Below are 23,668 nucleotides of genomic sequence, written 5' to 3'. Positions count from 1 at the left end.
GGAAGAGGCCCATGAGTTCCTCCGCCTCATCCAACAAAGCGAGTTTAAGGTAGTCGAGCAATTGAATAAAACTCCAGCAAGGATCTCTTTGCTTGAACTACTCATAAACTCTGAGCCTCATCGTGCACTGTTGATGAAGGTCCTTAACGATGCCCATGTAGCACATGATATCTCAGTGGAGGGGTTCGAAGGCATCGTTAATCATATAACCACCAACAATTATATCACGTTTGCAGAAGAAGAGATTCCCGTTGAAGGAAGAGGACACAACAAGGCTCTACATGTGTCGGTGAGATGTATGGACCACGTTGTCGCAAAGGTACTTATCGACAATGGATCGAGTTTAAATGTAATGCCGAAGACCACTTTGGAAAAGCTTCCTTTTAGTGCGTCACATTTAAAATCGAGCTCGATGGTGGTGCGAGCCTTTGATGGTACTCGGCGGGAAGTGATGGGGGAAATCGACATTCCCATTCAGATAGGCCCCCACACTTGCAATGTGGTGTTTCAAGTAATGGATATAAATCCCGCCTATAGCTGCCTCTTGGGAAGACCTTGGATTCATGCCCTGGGAGTGGTCCCTTCAACGCTTCACCAGAAATTGAAGTTAGCAGTGGGTGGACTTTTAGTGATAGTGTCGGGTGAAGAGGATATGTTAGTGAGCTGCCCCTCCTCCGCACCGTACGTAGAAGCGGCGGAAGAATCATTGGAAACGGCTTTCCAATCCTTTGAGGTGGTGAGCTGCGCCTCGGTTGAACCAAGTCTGTCGCTACCTTCTTTCTACAACGCGGCCATAATGGTGGCGCGTGTTATGCTCAAGAACGGATTTGAGCCCGGAATGGGTCTAGGCAAAGACTGCCTCGGGAATGCCGACGTGGTCAATATCAAGGGAAATCCATACAAATATGGATTAGGGTATGAACCCAGGATGCCGGGGAGGAGGAATGTGCCGTCAAGATTTCGGGCGGATAGGGTATGGCTCGGCCGTATTAGCCAGTGTTTCACCAGCGCTGGAATGGTGTCCGAGGAGGAGGTGGCCGCAATAGAAGAGGAGTTCCCTCAAGACCCACCAAGTTTTGTGCAACCATGCCACCCCGATTCCCAAGTGGGGAACTGGCGCGTGATAAGCCAGTCAGAAGTCTATACCGCTGATTCAATGTAATTAGAGCCTATAGATTTCCTTTCTCTTTTGTTTTGTGAAACCTACCTTATTAAATAAACAAAGAGATCTTGTTTCATCTGTTCTTGCGGTCCCACCTTTTCTCATATCATTTTGCATGTTTTTCGTTTCTTCTGTATTGTTTGGTATAGATATGAGGGTCGATTCTTTGAGGATCCTAACAACGAGGGTTTGACAATCGATTTTGATCGAGATATAAGCCAAACGATAAACGAGGAAGAGGAAGAGGACGTCCTGTCACCAGAGTTGGAGAGGTTGGTCGCTCAGGGAGAACGTGAAATGAAGCCTCACCAAGAAGAAACCGAATTGGTAAACTTGGGGACCACGGAGGAAAAGAAAGAAGTAAAGGTAGGAACCGGTGTGATCGCGCCAATCCATCAAGGCTTGATAACCCTTCTTCAAGAGTATCAAGATGTCTTTGTGTGGTCATATCAAGACATGCCCGATCTGGATTTCGACATTGTGCAGCATAAGTTGCCTTTGAATCCTGGGTCTTCCCCGGTTAAGCAAAAGTTGTGAAGAATGAAACCCGAGATGTCCTTAAAAATTAAAGAAGAAGTAAGGAAGCAGTTTGATGCAGGTTTCTTAGCTGTGGCGCGGTACCCAGAGTGGGTGGCCAACATTGTCCCAGTCCCAAAAAAGGACGGCAAGGTTCGAATGTGTGTAGACTACCGGGACTTGAACCGAGCCAGTCCTAAAGACAATTTTCCCCTGCCACACATTGACATATTGGTAGATAATACAGCCAAATTCGCCCTTTTCTCATTTATGGATGGTTTCTCGGGGTATAATCAAATAAAGATGGCACCCGAGGATGTAGAGAAGACCACTTTCGTCACCCTATGGAGGACATTCTGCTATAAAGTGATGGCCTTCGGGTTGAAAAACGCTGGGGCAACCTATCAGCGTGCCATGGTGGCATTGTTCCATGATATGATGCATAAGGAAATAGAGGTCTACGTAGATGACATGATTGCCAAGTCTCGAACTGAGGACGAACACCTTGTCAATCTGCGTAAGCTATTTGGAAGGTTGCATAAATACCAATTAAAACTAAACCCAACCAAATGCACCTTTGGGGTGAAGTCGGGGAAGCTGCTAGGATTTATCGTAAGTCAGAAAGGGATAGAGATAGATCCCGAGAAAGTAAAGGCCATCCTTGAAATGCCAGAACCACGCACGGAGAAGCAGGTTCGGGGGTTTTTAGGCAGGTTGAATTATATCGCGAGATTTATCTTGCAACTCACCCCTACCTGTGAGCCCATTTTTAAGTTGTTACGTAAGAACCAAGCGGTCCTATGGAACAGTGACTGCCAAGAGGCCTTCGAGAATATCAAACAGAGTCTCATGAATCCCCCGGTGCTCATGCCACCTGTAACAGGAAGACCTCTTTTCCTGTACATGACCGTGTTGGACGAGTCTATGGGGTGCGTATTGGGTCAGCATGATGATTCTGGGAAAAAGGAGCAAGCCATCTACTATCTGAGCAAGAAGTTTACCGCATGTGAGATGAATTACTCAATGTTGGAAAGGACGTGTTGTGCTCTGGTATGGGCATCACATCGGCTTAGGCAGTACATGCTCAGCCATACCACGTGGCTTATTTCCAAAATGGATTCAGTGAAATACATCTTTGAAAAACCAGCCCTCACGGGACAAATCGCTAGGTGGCAGGTACTATTATCTGAATTCAATATCGTTTACGTCACCCAAAAAGCAGTAAAGGGAAGTGCCTTAGCAGATTATTTGGCCCAGCAACCCCTCCAGGATTATCGGCCGATGCACCCCGAGTTTCCAGATGAAGATATCATGGCCCTGTTTGAAGAGAAGCGGACACATGAGGACATAGACAAATGGATTGTTTGCTTCGATGGGGCATCTAATGCTTTGGGCCACGGAGTAGGGGCAGTCCTTGTATCCCCAGATGATCAGTGTATTCCTTTCACGGCTAGGCTAGGTTTTGATTGTACCAACAATATGGCCGAGTACGAAGCATGCGCCCTCGGGGTTCAGGCGGCCATTGATTTTGATGTAAAACTACTCAAGGTGTATGGAGACTCAGCTTTGGTGATACGCCAGTTGAAAGGAGAATGGGAAACTAGGGATTCGAAGTTGATACCCTATCAAACTCACATCTTGAGGTTAGCCAAGTACTTTGACGACATTTCCTTCCACCACCTACCTCGGGAAGAGAATCAAATGGCTGATGCACTAGCCACCCTAGCATCCATGTTTCAACTTGCCCCACACGGGGATCTGCCGTACATCGAATTCAAATCTCAAGGCAGGCCAGCATATTGTTATGCAATAGAGGAAGAACGGGATGGGAAACCGTGGTATTTCGACATCAAGCAGTATGTCGAGAACAAAGAATACCCACCAGGGATTTCTGACAATGACAAAAGGACGTTGAGAAGATTGGCTACTGGTTTCTTTGTAAGTGGTACCATCCTGTACAAACGAAACCACGACATGACCCTCCTACGATGCGTAGATGCCAAAGAGGCGAACTTCATGATTGAGGAGATCCACGAGGGTTCCTTTGGGACACATGCCAATGGGCATGCTATGGCCAGAAAAATTCTTAGGGCCTGTTACTATTGGCTCACCATGGAAAGCGATTGTTGCGCTCATGTCAGGAAATGTCATAAATGTCAGGCATACGCGGACAATGTCAATGTTCCGCCACATCCTCTGAATGTTATGTCTGCCCCTTGGCCTTTTTCTATGTGGGGAATAGATGTCATTGGGGCCATCGAACCCAAAGCGTCGAATGGTCACCGCTTCATTCTTGTGGCGATAGATTACTTCACCAAATGGGTCGAAGCAGCTTCTTATACTAATGTCACAAAGAATGTGGTAGTTAGATTCATAAAGAAAGAGCTGATTTGTCGATACGGACTCCCCAGGAAGATCATTACTGACAATGGAACCAATCTGAACAATAAGATGATGCAGGAGATGTGCGAAGACTTCAAGATCCAGCATCATAACTCTACCCCTTATCGGCCAAAGATGAATGGGGCTGTAGAGGCTGCGAATAAGAATATTAAGAAGATTGTTCAAAAGATGACAGTGTCATACAAAGATTGGCATGAGATGTTGCCTTTCGCCCTACACGGATACAGAACCTCGGTGCGAACTTCTACTGGGGCAACACCGTATTCCTTGGTTTATGGGATGGAGGTAGTACTCCCATTTGAGGTAAAGGTTCCTTCTCAGAGGATAATGGCGGAGTCAGGCCTAGAAGAGTCAGAATGGGCTCAAGCACGCTACGACCAACTTAACCTTATTGAAGGTAAGCGTTTGGCCGCCATGAGCCATGGGCGTTTGAATCAACGAAGGATAAAGAACGCGTTCGACAAGAAGGTACGCCCATGCAAGTTCAACGAGGGGGACCTCGTGCTGAAGAAGATGTCCCACGCTGTTAAAGATAATCGAGGCAAGTGGGCCCCGAATTATGAAGGACCTTTCGTGGTGAAAAGAGCTTTTTCTGGGGGTGCTCTGATACTCACCCACATGGATGGCGAGGATTTTCCCTCGCCCGTGAACTCCAATGTAGTTAAATGATATTACGCTTGAAGTCTGGGGCGATCGAGAGGACCGTTGCATGTTCTTTTAATTCTGAGTTTTTGTTCTTCTTGGTTTCCTCCAGGGATTCCCTTCCTCTGTATTTATCTCGTTCCTTTAAAAGAAGAAAAGATAGGCGAGGTTTTAGTCCTCCCTTTGGTTTCAAACTTTGTGTTTTAGATTTGTTATAACTTGAGCCCTCTTCGCTCGGTGTATGGGGTGCCCCAAATGCTTATTTAAAATTGAATCTAACCAGACTTCACTAAAATAAAATCATCGCATTAGAAACATTCATACATGCACGTGCACATGCATATCTTGTGATAGCAAGGAGCAGAATCGTCTCAGGCCACGGTCAGAAGTCAAGACAAGTCAATGGCAGAAATCAACCAAGGTAAGACGATGACCGGTCACGATTGGTCGCATATCATTTGGCTCTTACTTGCAGGTACTTAGGGATGGAAGCGAATGGAGGATAGGATCGCGACCGACCAAGCGCCACCCCTTCCCGACGCTAAACAAGCAGAGAACGTCGCTGCAAGGCAGCCTAGTATCCTTTGCGTTCGCAGTTTCTTTTACTATTGTTTGTTTTAAATAAATAATCGAGTCCTAATTCTAATTTAAGTAGGTTCAAGTGGGAAAACGCTAACCCATAAGGAAGGAGGGGACATGGTTAATGTTCCCCTCAAAAAAAAATGTGGCAGGTTAGCTCGCCTGGGCGAGCAACCCCTGCATTCAAAATATAAAAACGAGGGAGGGGAACATTTTTGCATCCAAACCCCCCCCCCCCCCTCATTCAAAAGAGAGGACTTACAAAGGCTTGCGGTTCTTGCTCCCTCAAGCCACTTTTGGTTGCCTTTTGCTTTCATTTTTGGTGTTATTGTTCACTCCAACAAGTAAGTATTCAATCCTTGATGTTTTCAGCTTCCCATTGGTATATTTTCTTCATCTTTTGATGCTTCAAATTGTGGGAATATGCTTGTATTTGTGGGGCAGTTTTGGTTTATTTTTATGCTTGTTTTCTTGAGTTGAGGATGTGAATGAGAAGGCCTTAGGCCTAGGTTGTATTCTGAAGCAATGGGGCATGCCACATTGTCCCCATTCTCTTGCAATTTATGTCCAAACGTGCGCCCACCAAGTGCTCGGTGAAATGCCCCAATGATATATGAATATGATTTTTGCAAAATTGAGATGGTGGGGCTGTTTTATGTATGTAGAGGCGGCATAGGAAAGTCAAAATAGATGCCCAAATGCAATCCCAAGCTTAGGAACCCAAACTTTTTAAGCTTCAATGCAAGAAAACATACTCATGACTAGGGACCCAAAATTTGGTTTTAGAATTAGAAAAGCATGAAAATAGGGACTTGTTTGTAAGAATTTGGGCTGCCCCATGATTGGTACTTTGCACCTAAGTAATGTGGGAAATGCTTTTCAATGGTGTGTAGATATATGTGTAAATATAAGGAGTATGAAATTCCTAGCAAAGTGTGAATGATTGTATGATAGTGTGGAATGCTTTTTTGAATGCAAATATGTGCAGGATGTAATTAGCTTTCCGATCTGCATATAAATAAATATGAGTGAAACAGTAAAAATTTGTATGGCGTACTTTGAATGTATGTAAGTAATTTGTGATAACAGATGCTTAGGATATAAATTAGGTGTAAAGTTTGATGCAACACTTTGAGCATGAAAGTGTGTTTTCTTTTTCAGAATGTATATAGGTGTATGGCAGTTAGAATATGTTGGATGTTCTTGCATGTTGACATGAGTAATAGGATATTTTCTACACATACGCGTGTGCATAAATGGATTACATGAGTTTGGTCTAAATCAGAGGGATTAGCACGACCTTTTTGCGTTAAGATAAGCGTTATCTTGTAAAGCTAACTTCTAAATGTTTGTTCTCGCAGGAAATGGCCCCGAGGAAACTTGCCTCAAAGAGATCCAGGAAAGATAAAGCGGCCGAAGGAACTAGTTCCGCTCCCGAGTATGATAGTCACCGCTTTAGGAGCGCTGAACACCAGCAGCGCTTCGAGGCCATTAAGGGATGGTCATTTCTCCGGGAGCGACGCGTCCAGCTCAGGGACGATGAGTATACCGATTTCCAGGAAGAGATAGTTCGTCGGTGGTGGGCATCACTGGTCACCCCCATGGCCAAGTTCGATCCAGACATAGTCCTCGAATCTTATGCCAATGCTTGGCCTACAGAGGAGGGCGTGCGAGATATGAGGTCTTGGGTAAGGGGTCAGTGGATCCCGTTTGATGCAGATGTTATCGGCCAGCTCCTGGGATATCCTTTAGTGCTGGAAGAGGGTCAAGAGTGCGAATATGGCCAGAGGAGGAACCGGTCCGATGGGTTCGATGAGGAGGCCATCGCCCAGTTGCTATGTATACTGGGGCAGGATTTTGCCCGGACTGCTGCCGGGAGACGGGTGCGGATCATGCGTACCAACATGACCACCCTGACTCAGATCTGGATGACTTTGCTGCTCAGCAACATCCAGCTCAGCGACCATAATTCCGACCTCCCCCTGCCGAAGTGTCAGCTGGTGTACGCCATCCTGACGCGGATGAGCATTCACGTGGCTTAGTTAATCGCTGATGCCATCTATATATTTGCAGGTATGGCGCCTACCAGGCACCCTCTGGACCCGGATAAGTCCAACAGGGCCCTGGGTTTTCCCGCCTTGATCACATGACTCTGCCAGTCGTTCGGAGTCCCTGTCGCACCTAGCAAGGTGATTCGGCCGCCCATCACCCGAGCTTTTATTGAGAAATATTGCACGCAGAGACAAGCCCAGGGGGATGCTCCGCAGGCCGCAGACGCGCCGCCACCTCATTAGGCTGGTCTAGCCAGATCGTTTGATACGGAGCAGTATTTGCGGCATTTGGTTCGCCAGCAGGCGGCCAACCACCGGGCTCATGTACAGGCCCATGATTGTCTTTACCAGATGAGCCTCAGCCTGCAGAGCTAGGGTTTTACTTCTTTTCCGTGCCCTACTCCGGACCAGTTCAGGGTAGAGGTCGCATGACCTGGAGATTGGCCTGAGGCCCGGGCAGGAGAGGCGCCAGCAGAGGCTCCCGACGGGGCAGATGAGGCCCGCGAGGATGAGGAGATGACCGATTTACTTGATTTCTTAGGAGGGAGCGGAGCCACATGATTGGGAGATCTCTTGATCTATATTTCTTTTTGTTTCCATTTGTTTTTCTGTTACATATCATCTTATTTTTGTTTGACTAAGGGACTAACGTTTGTTTCATGTTTTGACTTTTGTTTTGTACATACATATCGTTGGAGTTGTTACGTCGGTACTTGTTTCGTTGTTGTCAATAGTGTTTGTTGAAATTCCGGAACCGTGTAGAGTTTTTCATTTTAGGAACGTCGTCCTAAAAATAAAATGAACCAAAAATCCTAATAAAAAGAGAGAAGCATTGTGAATAAAAGTCATGTTCATAAAGAAAAGAAAAAGGTTTTTATTTATACATGTATGTAAAAGGAAAATGTGTATAGAAGGTTTTTGTGTAAATGATGCGTGGAAAGGAATTCTTGTGTGTGTGAGTAACAAGTGTATATGAAGAAACTTTTGTGTGAACCATAAGTTTGTGTTGGGAAAAATGAAAAATCTTTGAATATAAATAGGGTTTGTATATAGACCGTGTGACGTAAAGAGAAGAGTTCTAATGCGTGTACAGAAAAAGTTAGTCATGTATAAAAATATATATGTGCAAAGGAAGGTTTTCCTCATAAAGGACCATAGGTGTATAATTTTAGTGAATATATATAAAAATAAAACAAAAGGTAAAAAGAAAGAAAGACCGCGAAGGTCGACATGTTATAGTTAAGAAGTATAAATCATTCGTAAAGAGCAAACGTATCTTCTGGAAACAAGGGACTGATGCCAAGAGTTTATTTTCCGGAATGAACCGAGATAAGGATGGATGAATGCATTGAACTGATGAAAGAACATAATTTGGAAACGTTGGGTCTGTCTGTATAAATTCCCAACCGTAGTATCACAATGCCATAAACGGGATGCTTGAGTGCCCACCTGGCTGTAGCCATGACTGATTTTGCACGTTGTTTTCAAATCATCATTGTCACGCGTGCCTTATGGAAAAATATGGAAGTTCGGGCCGAGAGCGACACCTTGACACCCAAATTTTTTTCGCCCCAGATATCAAGATTGGGTTCCCACGATAAAAGACCCCATTGAAACACAACCTTAGACCTTTTTTGAACCTTGGCCTATAAAAAAGGAATCCTCATTCCTTCCCCAAAGCAAAGGACAGCGGAATCTCCTCAAGGGAGAGCAAATAGAATGCTAAAACCCGATTTCCCAAAGAAAGGGATGGGGGAGGAAAAGTGAGAAGAAAGAAAAGGAAGAAATGGAAAGAAAGGAAAAAAAATGAAAAATGAAAATAAAGAAAAGAACAGAAGAAAGGAAAGAAGGATTCCTGATCAAGGATCGAAAAGAAGTGAAAAGGGAAAAGAAGCAATTCTCGATCAATGAAAGAAAGAGGACGGAAATTCTTCAAAGCCAGATTGCCACTTAGAATCATTCTTGACTGGCAATATCCCACCCCACATGAACAAAGAGGAAAAGACCGAAACACCCAGCTTCCTCTCCAAAAACACTATCCTCGAGAAAATCCTATTGGTCCATGATCGTACGTTTGATCTTTGATTCGATAGGAAGCCGTTTGCAAAATAAAGTCATGGTGCAGTTATGGTTTGGGAATAGGATAAAACACTTGCCTTGTGAGTTTTATACACTATGAGTGATTTATTTTCAGCTTAGCCCGATGTTTCCCCTGCATGTTCATTTGAAAGCTAAAAGTTGACGTCCTGCCCTTCATTCTCGGTTACAAGGAAGATTACCCTTGGCACAAGTATATTGTTTCTCTAAGATATGATGCTCTCGCGAATGATTTATTTTTCTTTACAAAAAGCATGTTTGCCTTTCAGGTGGAAAAACCCGGTGGACCGTTCGGTCCCGCCAACCCCTTTTTTCGGAGCTCCATGAATTGTGTTTTCGTTCATGTGTCCTCCACTTTCAAGTTTGGAGCTGTGTTTCATGATTGCCTAAGTGCAGACCCTCAAGGCAATCCTCCATTCTCCCCCTTTTTTCGGAGCCCCATGAATGTTATTGCTTAGCGCTGTTCATGTGTCCTCCACTTTCGAGTTTGGAGTTGTGTTTCATGATTGCCTAAGTGCGGACCCTCAAGGCAATCCTCCATTCTCCCCCTTTTTTCGGAGCTCCATGAATTGCGTTTTCGTTCATGTGTCCTCCACTTTCGAGTTTGGAGCTGTGTTTCATGATTGCCTAAGTGCGGACCCTCAAGGAAATCCTCCATTCTCACCCTTTTTCGGAGCCTCATGAATGTTATTGCCTAAGGCTGTTCATGTGTCCTCCACTTTCGAGTTTGGAGTTGTGTTTCATGATTGCCTAAGTGCGGACCCTCAAGGCAATCCTCCATTCTCACCCTTTTTCGGAGCCCCATGAATGTTATTGCCTAGCGCTGTTCATGTGTCCTCCATTTTCGAGTTTGGAGCTGTGTTTCATGATTGCCTAAGTGCGGACCCTCAAGGCAATCCTCCATTCTCACCCTTTTTCGGAGCCCCATGAATGTTATTGCCTAGCGCTGTTCATGTGTCCTCCACTTTCGAGTTTGGAGCTGTGTTTCATGATTGCCTAAGTGCGGACCCTCAAGGAAATCCTCCATTCTCCCCTTTTTTGGAGCCCCATGAATATTATTGCCTAACGCTGTTCATGTGTCCTCCACTTTCGAGTTTGGAGCTGTGTTTCATGATTGTCTAAGTGCGGACTGTAACACCCTGATATATATATCTATATATTATTAGTAATTATGTTTGATGTTTGATTATTTGTTGCGTTATTTTCATCCGTAATTATTTTTAAGGAAGTTAATTTAGTTAATAGAAGGGTGTGGATAGATAAGGATCTAGCTTCTCAAAGAAGCTTGTTGAGAAAGCTTCTCAAAGAAGCCATGAGGAAGCTTCTGGAGGAAGCCTCTTAATTAAGCTTCTAGAGAAAGCTACATGGAGCTGCCTCGATAAAAACGATGCCCAGCGTTTGTTAACCGTTGGATCTTCTCAAAATTTGGTCTGCAACTTCACAAGACACTTTTCCATTATCTAATCGTTGGGATCTTTGAGAAGTTGTCTGGAGTGTTCTAGAAGCCTCTTAATGAAGCTTCTGGAGGAAGCCTCTTAATGAAGCTTCTAGAGAAAACTACAAGCTGCCTCGGTAGAAACGCTTCCCAGCCTTCCTTAACCGTTGGATCTTCTCAAAATTTGGTTTGCAACTTCACAAGACAATTTACCATGATTTACCGTTGGGATCTTTGAGAAAATATCTGGAGTGTGCTAGAAGCTTCCGTTCCCGAGAGCATCTCTTATTTAAGCATTTCAGCCTTTGCTTTCTTGTAGCTTAGGAAAAATGCCATTTCTTCTTCTTTCTTTCTTCCAAATCCATTTCTAAAGTTCCAAGTACTTTTTCCATCACCCACATCCACCATTAGCCACCACAAACCATCATTGTTCTCCATTGAAAACCCACACCGAGAGGAACCCTTCAACCGAAGCAGAATTTCCAACTTGGCTTGCGGTTTCGGTAGAGAACGAAAACCCTAATCTGATATTTCGTTTTCTTTCGAGGTAACCATGGTTCTATGCTTGTTTCTTGTTAGTTTCATCTAGTCTTTGCATCTTTTCTAACTTTGCAACCGCCATTGCATGTCTTATGCTTCCTTTGAAAAACCTTAGAGAAAGAGACTTTGTAAACATTATCCTTTCATGAAATGCATGTTATTTTCGTAACCTACACTGAACCTCGGTCACATTGGCGTGGTCGGAATTTCCAAATTACGTTCCTTTGTAAAACCCGAAATGCTCTCAACTCTTTCATGTAGTGATGTGGTGTTTGACCCAGAGCATTGTTACTAGCTTTGTTTTCTAAAATCCATACTAAGTCTCCTTCGTTTTGGCATGGTAGAGGCTTGTGTGGAATCGACAAGCAAGGACAAAAAGGAATCTTCAAGTGAATATGTAAGGGGAGTTTATTATAAAATTTACCATTTTAACACCATAGTTAGGGTCAGGGAACCTAGCTATGAGGATATCTGCCTGTCCTTGTTGCATGTTGATTTTTCTTCAAAGAAAATTACGTTTTAACTAATGGGATGCGATATATATATGTATTGTGATGAATGATATTGTTTTGGCTGTTTGAAGACTATGCGTGTGGAAATGATATTATTGTGTTTGTTTGAATTGTTGTTGATGTTGCTATTGAGGATTTTAATTGATATGTGATGATAATGATGATTATGATGATATTGATTTGAGATGACATTGTTAATAAAGACCATGTCAACATGAATTGTTATTTTTGATGAATATGTGAATATGAAATGAGGTTGTTGTTGTTGTTGATAACGTCATTGAGATGAGATGATATTTATGTTGTGAATGACATGGAAATACGATTTGTTCATTGATGTTGGAAATGCATTGGCATGTGCATGTTGTGTATGTTCGTGGGGGGCACTGTGCACTGACCTTTCAGGGTCTTTGGCACTAGCTTTTGGCCACGTTCATACGTTGGATGTTGTGTATGATCGTGGGGGGCACTGTGCACTGACCTTCCAGGGTCTTTGGCACTAGCTTTTAGCCACGATCATACGTCGTATGAAGTGTATGTCATGGGGGGTAAAGTGCACTGACCTTGTCGGATGGCCCAGACGTGGGTAACTAGCGTGGTTAGAGAATCTAAGCATTCCTGAGGGGATGCTTAGGTGCTTTAATTGGTCCATGGTCTTTGGCATTTACTTTTGGCCGTGATCATAGTTCATACGACACAGGAAATAGAGTAACTGTGGCCAAGTGTACTTTGTACTAGGGGGCTGTCACCTGGTAGGGAACACCTTTGGGCTCCCAGGCTGATCACCTATGGGAGGGGGGCTGTTACGTGCACAACCGGGTGGTCTCGACAAACTCAGCACAGTTCCCTAAGTGAGAGTGTCGTGTGGACACGCTTAGGCTATTTCCTGATATTTGGTTGTTGTTGGTACGTACCACATTGCATCTGAGTGTTGAGTTAGGTGCATGCATCATTCTGTGCAGTCTTGATTGGGTCCATGGATGGATGATGAGTAATTGTTGGATGTGAATGATGAATATTTGTTGGATATGAGTGTTGAATAATGATTGTTGTGTATGCTTATCATGTTTGCCTATGTTCCTTGCTAATTGTGGTTATTTGGAATTGGTATTGGTTCTTTTATAATAAACTCACCCTTGCAATTTTGTATCGTGTGGTTGATACCTGTGATGATCACGAACCTTGTTCGTGGGAGCAGAATGACAGTGGCAGGGTGTAGGGAGTAAGATTCTGGTGAGGAGCCGCCGAGCCGACGTGATGACGTTGGCGTTATTTTGGGAGAGAGTTGTGTTTTGTAATCAACTCCTCCGTAGTTGGTTTTTAAGTTTTATTTTGTTGAGTTAAAGATGTAAAAACTGGAATTTTAATTATATATATATGAACATATTTAATTTTCGTTATGTGTATGACATGTACTGAATTATTCTTTCTATGTAATTATGCATATTCACTTAAGTAATGGCATGTTGTTGGATGAATTTATGTTGTCACAAAATCACTTCTATTTTCATAATCAAAAATTAAGGGAGTTCTTTTTATAAAAATTGAAATTATCTAATATTAGAGTGTGGATACCGTAGCGACGAGGCGGGTCGTTACATTTAGTGGTATCAGAGCAGGTCGAACCTTTCGGCCAGTGAGTTGTGAGTCTGCTATGTACCCGAGCTTTTCAATTCATTCTATGTACCCGTGGTGGTCCACATTTTGTTTCATGTATTTTTATTCTCGTTTTCATTCGCTTTTTATACCCCCTTTTGACGTGCTTAAGTCATTTATTTAAGTCATTTCTCGCCTAATCTAAAAATAAAATAAATTTCCACCGATCGTTTGAATTGTATCATCCGTTAATTTCGGTTAAAATAAATTCCGACCATTCGGTCGTGCCGTAACCACGTTGGAAATAAAAAAAAAAGAGGTAAAATAATAATATAATAATCAAAAAAATACCTTTTAGTAAAGTAAAGCGAAAAATCAATCGGACGTTTTTCTCTTTGGGATTTCTCATTCTTAATTGAATTGACTAATAACTAAAGTGAAACTAAGGCTAAAATCAACTCGCCTAGTCAAGCTCGTCCACAAAAATAGGTTTTTTGAAAGTTTATCATTTCAGTTTCTTACTAAGTAAAATGGATCATTTTTAAGGTCCAATGCCTTAAAATGATCACCCTTCAAGTAAAAAGAATCACTTGATTCACGCATAAGAAAGAACTACGTAGGTCTGATTTCCTCTTCGATGGAGGGTACGTAGGAGCAAAAGCCCCGCTTTTGTCGACCTCAAAAAATAAAAAGAAATAAAAGTTAAGGTAACACAATTTCCACAATTCTAAAAAATAGGCTGTTGTCCTTTGAGACAAACGTGAGAGGTGCTAATACCTTCCTCAAGCGTAAATACAACTCCCGAACTTAGAATTTTCATTTTGACCGGTTTCCTTCGGTTTTTCCGACGTTTTCCACAAATAAACATTGGTGGCGACTCCGCGCATCTTTCCTCCTTTGGAAAGCGCACCCGTGAGCCTCGTCCTCGCTCGCCCGCAAAAGGGCACGTTGCGACAACCTTGTAGCAAGAAGAAATGAAAGAAACTGTGCAGGTTCTCGAAAAATAATTTTCAAGGACAAGAAATATTTAAAGGATTTTCAATTGACAAATTAAGTCAAATGACTCTTGTTCTTCACAACTTACTTTTTTTCTCGAGAAAGACAACTTTTTAAGAATGATAAGATGAGGTCAGATGAATGTCTATACTTCCTATTTTTTATTTGGAAACACAGTCAATCAAATGTTTATTCAACTTTACTCGTCACTTATGACACCCCCACCAAACGTGTAGAACGTGCAATTTTTGATTAGGCGGACTTGGAGATCAACTCAGGAGTGCAAGTCACTTGAGCAAACAAACCAACGACGTACATTCACATTCCAGTGAAGGTTAAATAAGCAAAGATGTAATTGTGAGAGAATGAGAGACAACAACATCAAATTCATCCATATTATTAACATTGTGAGTGTTGTTTATAGTAATAGCATAAACCTGAAAATCCTAATAAGTCATTGGAAACATCTAACAGCAACCTTCAAATTGCCCTAAGCATCATGAATAGTATTGCTTGATGACATCAGAATTCACAAGCGATTCTCCTCCTTAAATCTCAGCCAGCCTGCATCAATCAGACTTTGCACCTTATGTTTCAAGGTCATACAATGCTTAATGGAATGCCCTAGAACTCCCCCATGATAAGCACATGTCACGTTAGAGTTGTATCCTCTAGGAAATGGAGGTTAAGGAATCTTTGATAGGCTTACGACTACCATTGCATTATCGAGCAGATACGGGAGTAAGTCAGCATACGACATTGGAATTGGGGTGAATTCTACATGCTTCTTTTTTGTAAAAGTTCCTTCCTTGGTTGGTGTTTTGATTGGTATTAGGGGTGGTGTTTGGTCTTGGATGTGCAGCAGGTGGATTTTATGGCTGATTTAGGGGTGGCCTTTGTGGATGATTGGGCGTTCTTGGTTGGTAGGGTGGTGAGTAATAGGAAGGACTGATATTGGCTAAGTATTGATATTGTTAGGGAGGATATTGGCACATGGGATTTAAAAGGGCTAGTGGGAAATTTGGTCATGTAGGAATGACAGTCAAAGTATGGGTTTCTCCCTCCTTCTAATTCCCTCCACTCGTCCCAGGTCTTCTATTACTAGAACTCGCAGTAGCAGCATAATCAAATTTCCCTCTTCTTAGACCCACTTCGACCCTCTCGCCAGCAAACACTAAATTTGCAAAACTTGAAGGCATGTAACCTACCATCTTCTCATAGTAAAACACCGGCAATGTGTCCTTATCATTGTTATCATCTCTCTCTCCATCATTGGGGGTGCTACTTGAGCTGCCAGATCTCTCCACCATTGAGCGTATTATTTGAAAGATTCATTGTCTTTCTTGCACATATTTTGTAGTTGCATTCTATCTGGAGCCATATTAGAGTTATACTGATACTGCCTAATGAAAGAAGCCATTAGGTCCTTCTAGGAATGGACCTGGGAAAGTTCCGGGTTAGTATACCAGGTAATAGTTTCCCCAACAAGACTCTCCTGGAAGAAATGCATCAATAACTTTTCATCTTTCGCATACGCCCTCATCTTCCTACAATACATTTTCAGGTGATTCTTTGGGCCAGTGGCTCCCTTGTACTTATTAAAATCTGGCACTTTGAACTTTGGAGGAATAACCATGTCGGGTACCAAGCACAACTCTGCCATGCCAGCAAAGGCATAATTTCCTCATCCTTTAATGGCACGTAGCCTATCCTCCATATGCTTAATCCCTTCCTTTTCAAGTACTGTGGAAGGCCCCTCTCCCCTCACAAAATGCAAGGGTTGTGATAACGGGCGACATTGAGATATTCGGGAGCGTTTGACATAGGGATGCCAGAAAATGCCTACCCTTCAGTGGTATATCCTGGATAGACCCTGAACTTAGCCAAAGTGTGGTCTTGGGGAACTTCATGTGTTTCCCCCATGGGTTGAGAGACATATGCATGATCAGATTAGGGTTTTTGATTATGAATGAGTACGAGTGCCAAATTGTTGATATTCTCACCAGAAGCGTATACAACAGTGGGCGGTGTATAATTAGGAGGCAACCCACATGGTGGGAAGGAATGCTTTCTCTGAACCTAAACATGATGAGGCTCACATGCATTTTTCGTTGACTCGCCTCCTTGACCTACTACATCTGAGACTAGAAGATTCACTTGATTGAAACTGGCTGAGTGAATCGGGTCCATCTCAGTAGCAGTACTCGCAGTAACAACTGTAGTAGTGTTATTCTCCATCATTTTCCTCATGCTCATCATTTATTCCATCATCGTTGTCATTTTTTCCTTCATGGCCTCCATATCGACCTTCATTTGTTCCTGTACTTCTTTGATTTCACTCATTACTCTGGCCTTGGCACGCATCTGGTAAGGGTGTCGTAAAGCGCAATCTTTCTCTTGGGTTACAATGATTATGATTCTGATTTCAAGGAAAGAATGCAATGAGCAATGCAACCAATGTGGAAAGACAAACAAGCATGAATGCATGTGAATGATACGTTGATGAAGTATTGCGAATTTTACACAGGACACTCAGTAGAACATAGGGTCGAATCAACTCTAATTTTCATTAAATCTCATTAGAGTCAAAGTGCAACTGGAAATAAAACATGGACACATCAAAGGTTCCTAATTTTGTAAGTTATTAGCTCAATAATGTGTTGGCAGTAGTCAAAGAAGCTATGTAAACTCGACCCATCTTTTGCCCCAACTTTCACAAGCTGGTTACTTCCATACTTTGACCTTGACTTGAGAAAATCCTTTTCTTAAAAGATTGCACTTGGTTCGACCCTATGTTCACAGGAATAAAAATTTTGATCGCCAATATTTCAACAATCTATCATAGAAGAGATATGATGAATAATCAGGGCATAGTTATGCTATGCATGACAAATGTATTTATCAAACCGACCCAAGACGCCCGAAAGACAACTCTTTCTTGTTAACAATGCATTGGGTACCATGTTCATGTGACTTCAATCATTTTCAGGAGAAAGGATTGTATAACCCCAACATGGATTGTTCATAGCTATTACCATGGTACCTAACACATGAAACTAAAAACGTGGTGTAAACTTTCACACTTCATTGTCACTTTTGGCGACGAAGAAGGGCATGCAAGGTGTGAACAACTATACGGCAGGATTATGCATAACATGCGAACAATGATAATAGAATGTATGCAATTGGCTGAACAAAAACATGCTAAATGAATATGTATGACAATGCAATGACTTACGCAAATGCAATGCATGAATATGATAAATGATAAATGCAGGAATGATGTGTCCATTATGATGCCATGAAGATATGCATGATGCGATCAAGGAAATCAGACATGGTGAGTTTGCTCCATGTCCTTAATTCAGGAACCTAAATGAAAGGATCCAAAAGTCCATTATCTAGTGACAACTCCCAAGGGTATTTTCATGTAACCTTACCGGCCTCTAGAGATATCATCCTCTTAGGTAATACACTATGGCGATACGGACTATCAACGATAATGTGTCAACAAAAAGAGGAAAACTCTAGATGAGACTTCACTGTTATCAAGCGAGTTAGGGACCCAGCGTGACCACAGATCGACCTACACTCCCTATGGCTAACACAGACCTGGGTATAAGGCCCAACATCTCAAAGTGTGTGCAAAAATTATGGGTGTCATGTGTGAATGGAGCAACCTAAGAATTACCCAACCCCACCTGCAAAACAACCAAAAATTTCCCAGGCAGATACAAGAATTATAGCACATGTCATCAATCCTAGGATTCAATGGCACAATTTATTTCTAACTACAAAGGTAATAGATACAAAGATACACACCAAGAAGTAACAACATAGCAAAGGTTATATACAAACATGAGCAACAACGAATAAAGAAAGTGAGTTCAAAGCTAAACTGCAAAACAAACGGTAACAGAATGAAACTTTAACGAACATGAGTACAACACAGAGATTAAAAAGAAAGGAAAAATAAATAAATAGAAGGTCACGATAAAATTGCACACTCGATCAAATGACTTAACTCTCTAACAAGTCCCCAGTGGAGTTGCCATCTGTCGCAACCTACCTTACGACGGGACGACAAAAGAAAATAAATAAAAGCACGTTCGCCTCCTAGGGAGAAAATGAGTGGGAGGCGCCACCAACGTTTATTCGAGGAATGTAGTAGCATGTATGCTATGAAGTTTTGATGATGCCAAAGATAAGCGCTTCTCAAGTTTAATTCAAGTCAAGAATCCAGAAATTCAAGATAATTGATGAACTTAGTTCCTAGAATCTAAGAAAGAGTTTCTTAATTGATGATGCACAGGTTTGGCCAAAGGATATTTTCCAAAAAAATTTCTAAGATTTCTTAAATATGATATTTACTCTCTGGTAATCGATTACCAGAGGCTGTAATCGATTACCAATGGCCAAAATAATTTTGGAAATGCTCTTACAAAATTTGAATTTAAATTTTAAGCCTGTAATCAATTACACAAGGCTTGTAATTGATTACCAGAAGTTTTAAACGTTTTATAACAGTCTTTAGAAATTTGAATTTAATTTTAAAGCTTGTAATCGATTACAACTTGTGTGTAATCGATTACCAGACATGAAAATTCAAATTTCAAATCTGAAGAGTCACAACTCTTCAGAAACTAATTGTGTAATCGATTACAACAATTATGTAATCGATTACCAGTAAGGAATTTTTGAAAATAACTCCCAAGAGTCACAATTGTTCAAGAAGTTTTTGAATGGCTATCAAAGGCCTATAAATAGGTGACTTGGGACATGAAATTTTCAAGAGAGTTTGCTTGAACAAATTGTCTTATCCTCTCAATACCAAATTGTCTTATAACTCTCAAAAAGAATTCCTTGGCCAAAACACTTGCAAATTCAATAAGGAATCTTGAGTGATCTTCAATTGTAATATTTTTCTCTTAAAGAGAGAATTCTTCTTCTTATTATTATTCAAAGAGATTGATTAAGGGACCAAGGGTCTCTTAAGTTGTAAGGTTATCTGAACACAAGGGAAGAGTTGTCCCTATGTGGTTCAAAATTTTGTAAAAGAATTTTACAAGATAGTGGAAATCTCAAGCGGATTGCTTGGGGACTGGACGTAGGCATAGGGCATGACCGAACCAGTATAAAAACTGAGTTTGCATTCTCTTTTCCCTTAAATTTATTTTATTTATTGCAGTTTATATTTCATTTTAAAGAAGTTTATTTTGAATTGTTCTTGAAATAATTCATAATTAGGGTTTCATTATTAGTTAAAAAGAGAGTTAAATTTTAATTGGGATAGTTTGGTATCTTAATTCAACCCTCCTTCTTAAGATACTGAGGCCACTTGTCTAACAAGGAAAACGTTAGAAAAACCAAAAGTGGTCTGTGAATTTTAAAAAGAAGGGTTCGAGAGTTGTTTACGCATAGGGAAGGTATTAGCACCCCATGCGCCCGTCACGAAGAACGACGGCCTTTAATCGAGTGTGCAATAAAAATAGTGTGACTACAAAATTAATTATTTTTCCAAGAGTGGTGAATTTCTTTTCTTTTACTATATTATTTTTTTATTTAATTTTTTTTTTGAATCGACAAGCATGTTGCCCTTACACCTATGTATTCTCAGGTGCATTGAAGAAATCAGACTTACGTAATTCTTTAAGTCTAAATGTTTGTGTGTTGAATTGATTTTATGTTTTTTTTAAAGATTTATTTTAATTGCAAACAAAGAGTCATTAAGGCATTGGACCTTGAAACGACAGTTTTAGATTTTAAAAAGCGGAGGGAGTCGTTAAGGCATTAGACCTTGAAACGATCTCAAGTGATATTTGAGTAGAAAAGATTACATATATAATATCAAGAGGCATACATAAGGGTACAAAGATTACATCAAAATCTTAAGAAAAACTAACCGACTGTTGCACAGGGTACAAGGCTTGCAAGAGAAATGATGTAGGAATCAATCCACGGTTCGATTCGGCAACACCTCGGTTTTTCTTTTTTTCTTCTTCTCTTTCTCCTTTCTGCATTTTTTCTCTCTTTCTTTAGTTCTTTGAACCCTTAAACCCTTCCCCTGCATGGCTATTTATAGGAAAAGGCCATTTGGTGCAAGGGAAGCTCGCCCAGGTGAGTTGGTTGCTTAAAGCTGAAGGTATCAGCTCGCCTTGGCGAATGGTTTGCTTAGGGATGAAGAAATTTCATGGCCCAAGCGAGCCACATGCTTGCCTGGGCGAGTTTAGGTCCTGAAAAATCTAGAAAATGACCATTTTGCCCTTTCCTTGTGGCTTTTGTTTCTGGAACTAACAAACAACCATCAAAACCCTGCGCAACCCCTTGGCCTTGTGTTGTAACCGATGCCAAACACCGTAATTCAATTAGCAATGATCAAAAAATCATATCCGAATGATAAAAACATTATACACAGATGAAATTAGGGTCTAACAGCTCCAAATTTGGCTCCACAAATTCAAATTCAAATTCAAGTGAAATTTAAATAAAAATTCAAATTTTCCTCCAATTTTGTGTGACACTTAGGCTATAAATAGAAGCCTTGTGTGTGCATTTTGCAACTTTGATCATTTGATAAATTAGACTTCAAAGTTAAGACCTCATTCTCCCTCTTCTTTCTCTCAAAATTTTGTTCCCCTCTCTCCCTCTCCCTCCACTCATATTCTCCTACCTTCAAGCTCTTATCCATGGCTTCCTATGGTGGTGAGGTTGTTCTTGACTCAACTTCTCTTTGAAGTGGTGTCTCCAATAACCTTTCCTCCTTCTCCATTATGCTGCCATTGATCTTCAAGAAGCAAAAGACTCTATTGATGAAGAAGATCCAAAGCCCACAAGCTCCACATGGAGCTACATTAATCCTTACAAGCAATCACAACCAATATACAATTCCCACCCCGGAAAAAGAGACTAAGGCACCCAACACTAGGATCCTTTGTGAATACAAGCCTAAGAGAACCTACTCTTAGCCCAAACTAGAAAACCCTATTCTAGCATATTGTAAGCAATTCATGCATAAAACACAAACACCGTGTAAAAACCATACACAAGAAAAACCAAGTAGGAGGGATAGAATCTGACCAATCTTTCCACAAAAACCTTGCTGGATTGAGAAAGTGATCTTTTTCTAGTCAAAAGACACAACTCACTTTCAAGAAAAGATCTTCATAACCAAACGATTAAGAAGTTGTGAGTTACTATATAGCTCTTTTCTTCCATTCTCTTATCCACTAATGAAAGCACAAAGTCTTGCTCATTCTAAGACTAAGATGTTATTTTCAAGATGTATTGAGCATTATCTAATGATCTCTTGATATGTAGATGCTATAAGGTGTGAATGTATGTATACATGATTTTGATGATGCCAAAGAAGAATCAAACAAGGCTGCTTCAAATGATAAGCATTTGCTTCAAGAATAATTCAAGATTGCTTCAACAAACAAAGCCTTGTTTCAAGATTCACTAAAGACCAAGCCTTGCCTTAAAACAAAGTGCTTTCAAGACATGCAAGGCTCTGGTAATCGATTACCAGGAAGTGTAATCGATTACCAGAAGACAGGGTTGAGAAATAGCTGTTGAAAAAGGTTTTAAATTTGAATTTTCAACATGTAATCGATTACCATATGTCTGTAATCGATTACCATATGTCTGTAATCGATTACCAGCAACGGAACTTTGAAAATTCAAATTCAAAAGTCATAACCCTTCAAATTATAACTGTGTAATCGATTACACAAACATTGTAATTGATTACCAGTGGAAAGTTTTCAGAAAATCTGCCAACAGTCACATCTTTTCATTAGATTTGTGAATGGCCATCAAAGGCCTATAAATAGGTGACTTGGGCACGAATTTTACAAAGAGAGAGTTTTGATTGATTAAAAATGTTTTATCCTCTCAAAAGATTAAGAGAGTTTTTCTTGGCAAAAATGTCTTATCCTCTCAAAAGACAATGAGAGAGATTCCAAAAGAACTTCATTGCCAAATGCTCTCTCAAAAGAAATCCTTGGCCAAACACTTGCCAAATCTATAAGGATTCTTACATGATCTTCATTGTAATATTCTTCTCTTGAAGAGAGATTTCTTCTTCCATTCTTCTTACTCAATGAAATTAATTAAGGGACCGAGGGTCTCTTGAGTTGTAAGGATTCCTGAACACAAGGGATGGGTTGTCCCTATGTGGTTCAGAAGTTGTAAAGGATTTTACAAAGATAGTGGAAATCTCAAGTGGGTTGCTTGAGTACTGGACATAGGCATGGGTTGTGGCCGAACCAGTATAAAACTGTGTTTGCATTCTCTCTTCCCTTATCTCATTTATGTTATTGCAATCAATTTTTCCTTGCATGTTTAAAGAACATTATTAAATTGATTGTTGCTGCTTCTTCAGCATTCTAAGTCTATCCCTCTTAAGATTATTGAGGCCACAAGGTCTAACATAAGGTTATTTATAGAGAAAACAATTATAATTGTCAGTAATCGATTAAATCTATAAGGTAATCGATTATTTTAACAAAGTAATCGATTAGATTATCTAAGTAATGAATTAAAGTGTTCATCCAACATCTAGAAAACAACTCAAGGACAATATAATCGAGTAGATGACCTATGTAATCGATTAAAGTGTTCTTTTTCACCTCTGAACACATGAACGAGAGAGAAGTAATCGATTAATCCACTTGGTAATCGATTAAAGTGGAGACTCCTGACTAAATCAATCATTGTCTCAAACAGCAGTGTAATCAATTATGAGATATCGATAATCGATTAAACCGATACGAGACTTAACTCTACAAGCTTCAAACAATTTGTTGTAATCGATTACAATGAGGTTGCAATCGATTAACATAGAGAGTTTTTGCCTCTAAAGAAATTTTTTTAACTTAGAAAATTTTCTTCACACGCACTATGATAATGCACAATGCAAAACATATATCAAATGTACTAAGATGCAACAACAAAAATAACAACCAATACAAATGCCACTCAAGGGAGTTAGGCATGTAAAAGCCAAAACTTCTCCAAAAAAACTTCTTCAAGCTTTAGCCTTAGGTTGTACCATGTTGCTCATGTTGTTCCCCCTATCTCTAATAGTGAATCCACTATATAGGAAGAGCACATGGCTTTGGAAGAGGCAACAAATGAA

At 40.9% G+C, this 23,668-nt stretch overlaps 1 protein-coding gene across 1 annotated transcript; it reads left to right on the top strand.

The window, feature by feature from the left end:
- Positions 1 to 2,467: 2,467 nt before the first annotated feature.
- LOC106797328 (uncharacterized) lies at positions 2,468 to 15,481 on the top strand (the record flags this gene model as incomplete). The annotated part of the gene is made up of 2 exons (XM_014771604.1): positions 2,468 to 3,670; positions 15,365 to 15,481. Coding segments are annotated over 2 exons (1,320 nt in total), but the record flags the coding sequence as incomplete, so codon positions are not given.
- Positions 15,482 to 23,668: the final 8,187 nt, after the last annotated feature.

Source organism: Glycine max, chromosome 19 (genome assembly GCF_000004515.6).
Source record: "Glycine max cultivar Williams 82 chromosome 19, Glycine_max_v4.0, whole genome shotgun sequence".
In the NCBI taxonomy this organism is placed as follows: domain Eukaryota; kingdom Viridiplantae; phylum Streptophyta; class Magnoliopsida; order Fabales; family Fabaceae; genus Glycine; species Glycine max.
The sequence above is the reverse complement of the archived record's forward strand: the minus strand, read 5'-3'. Positions and strand labels throughout refer to the sequence as shown.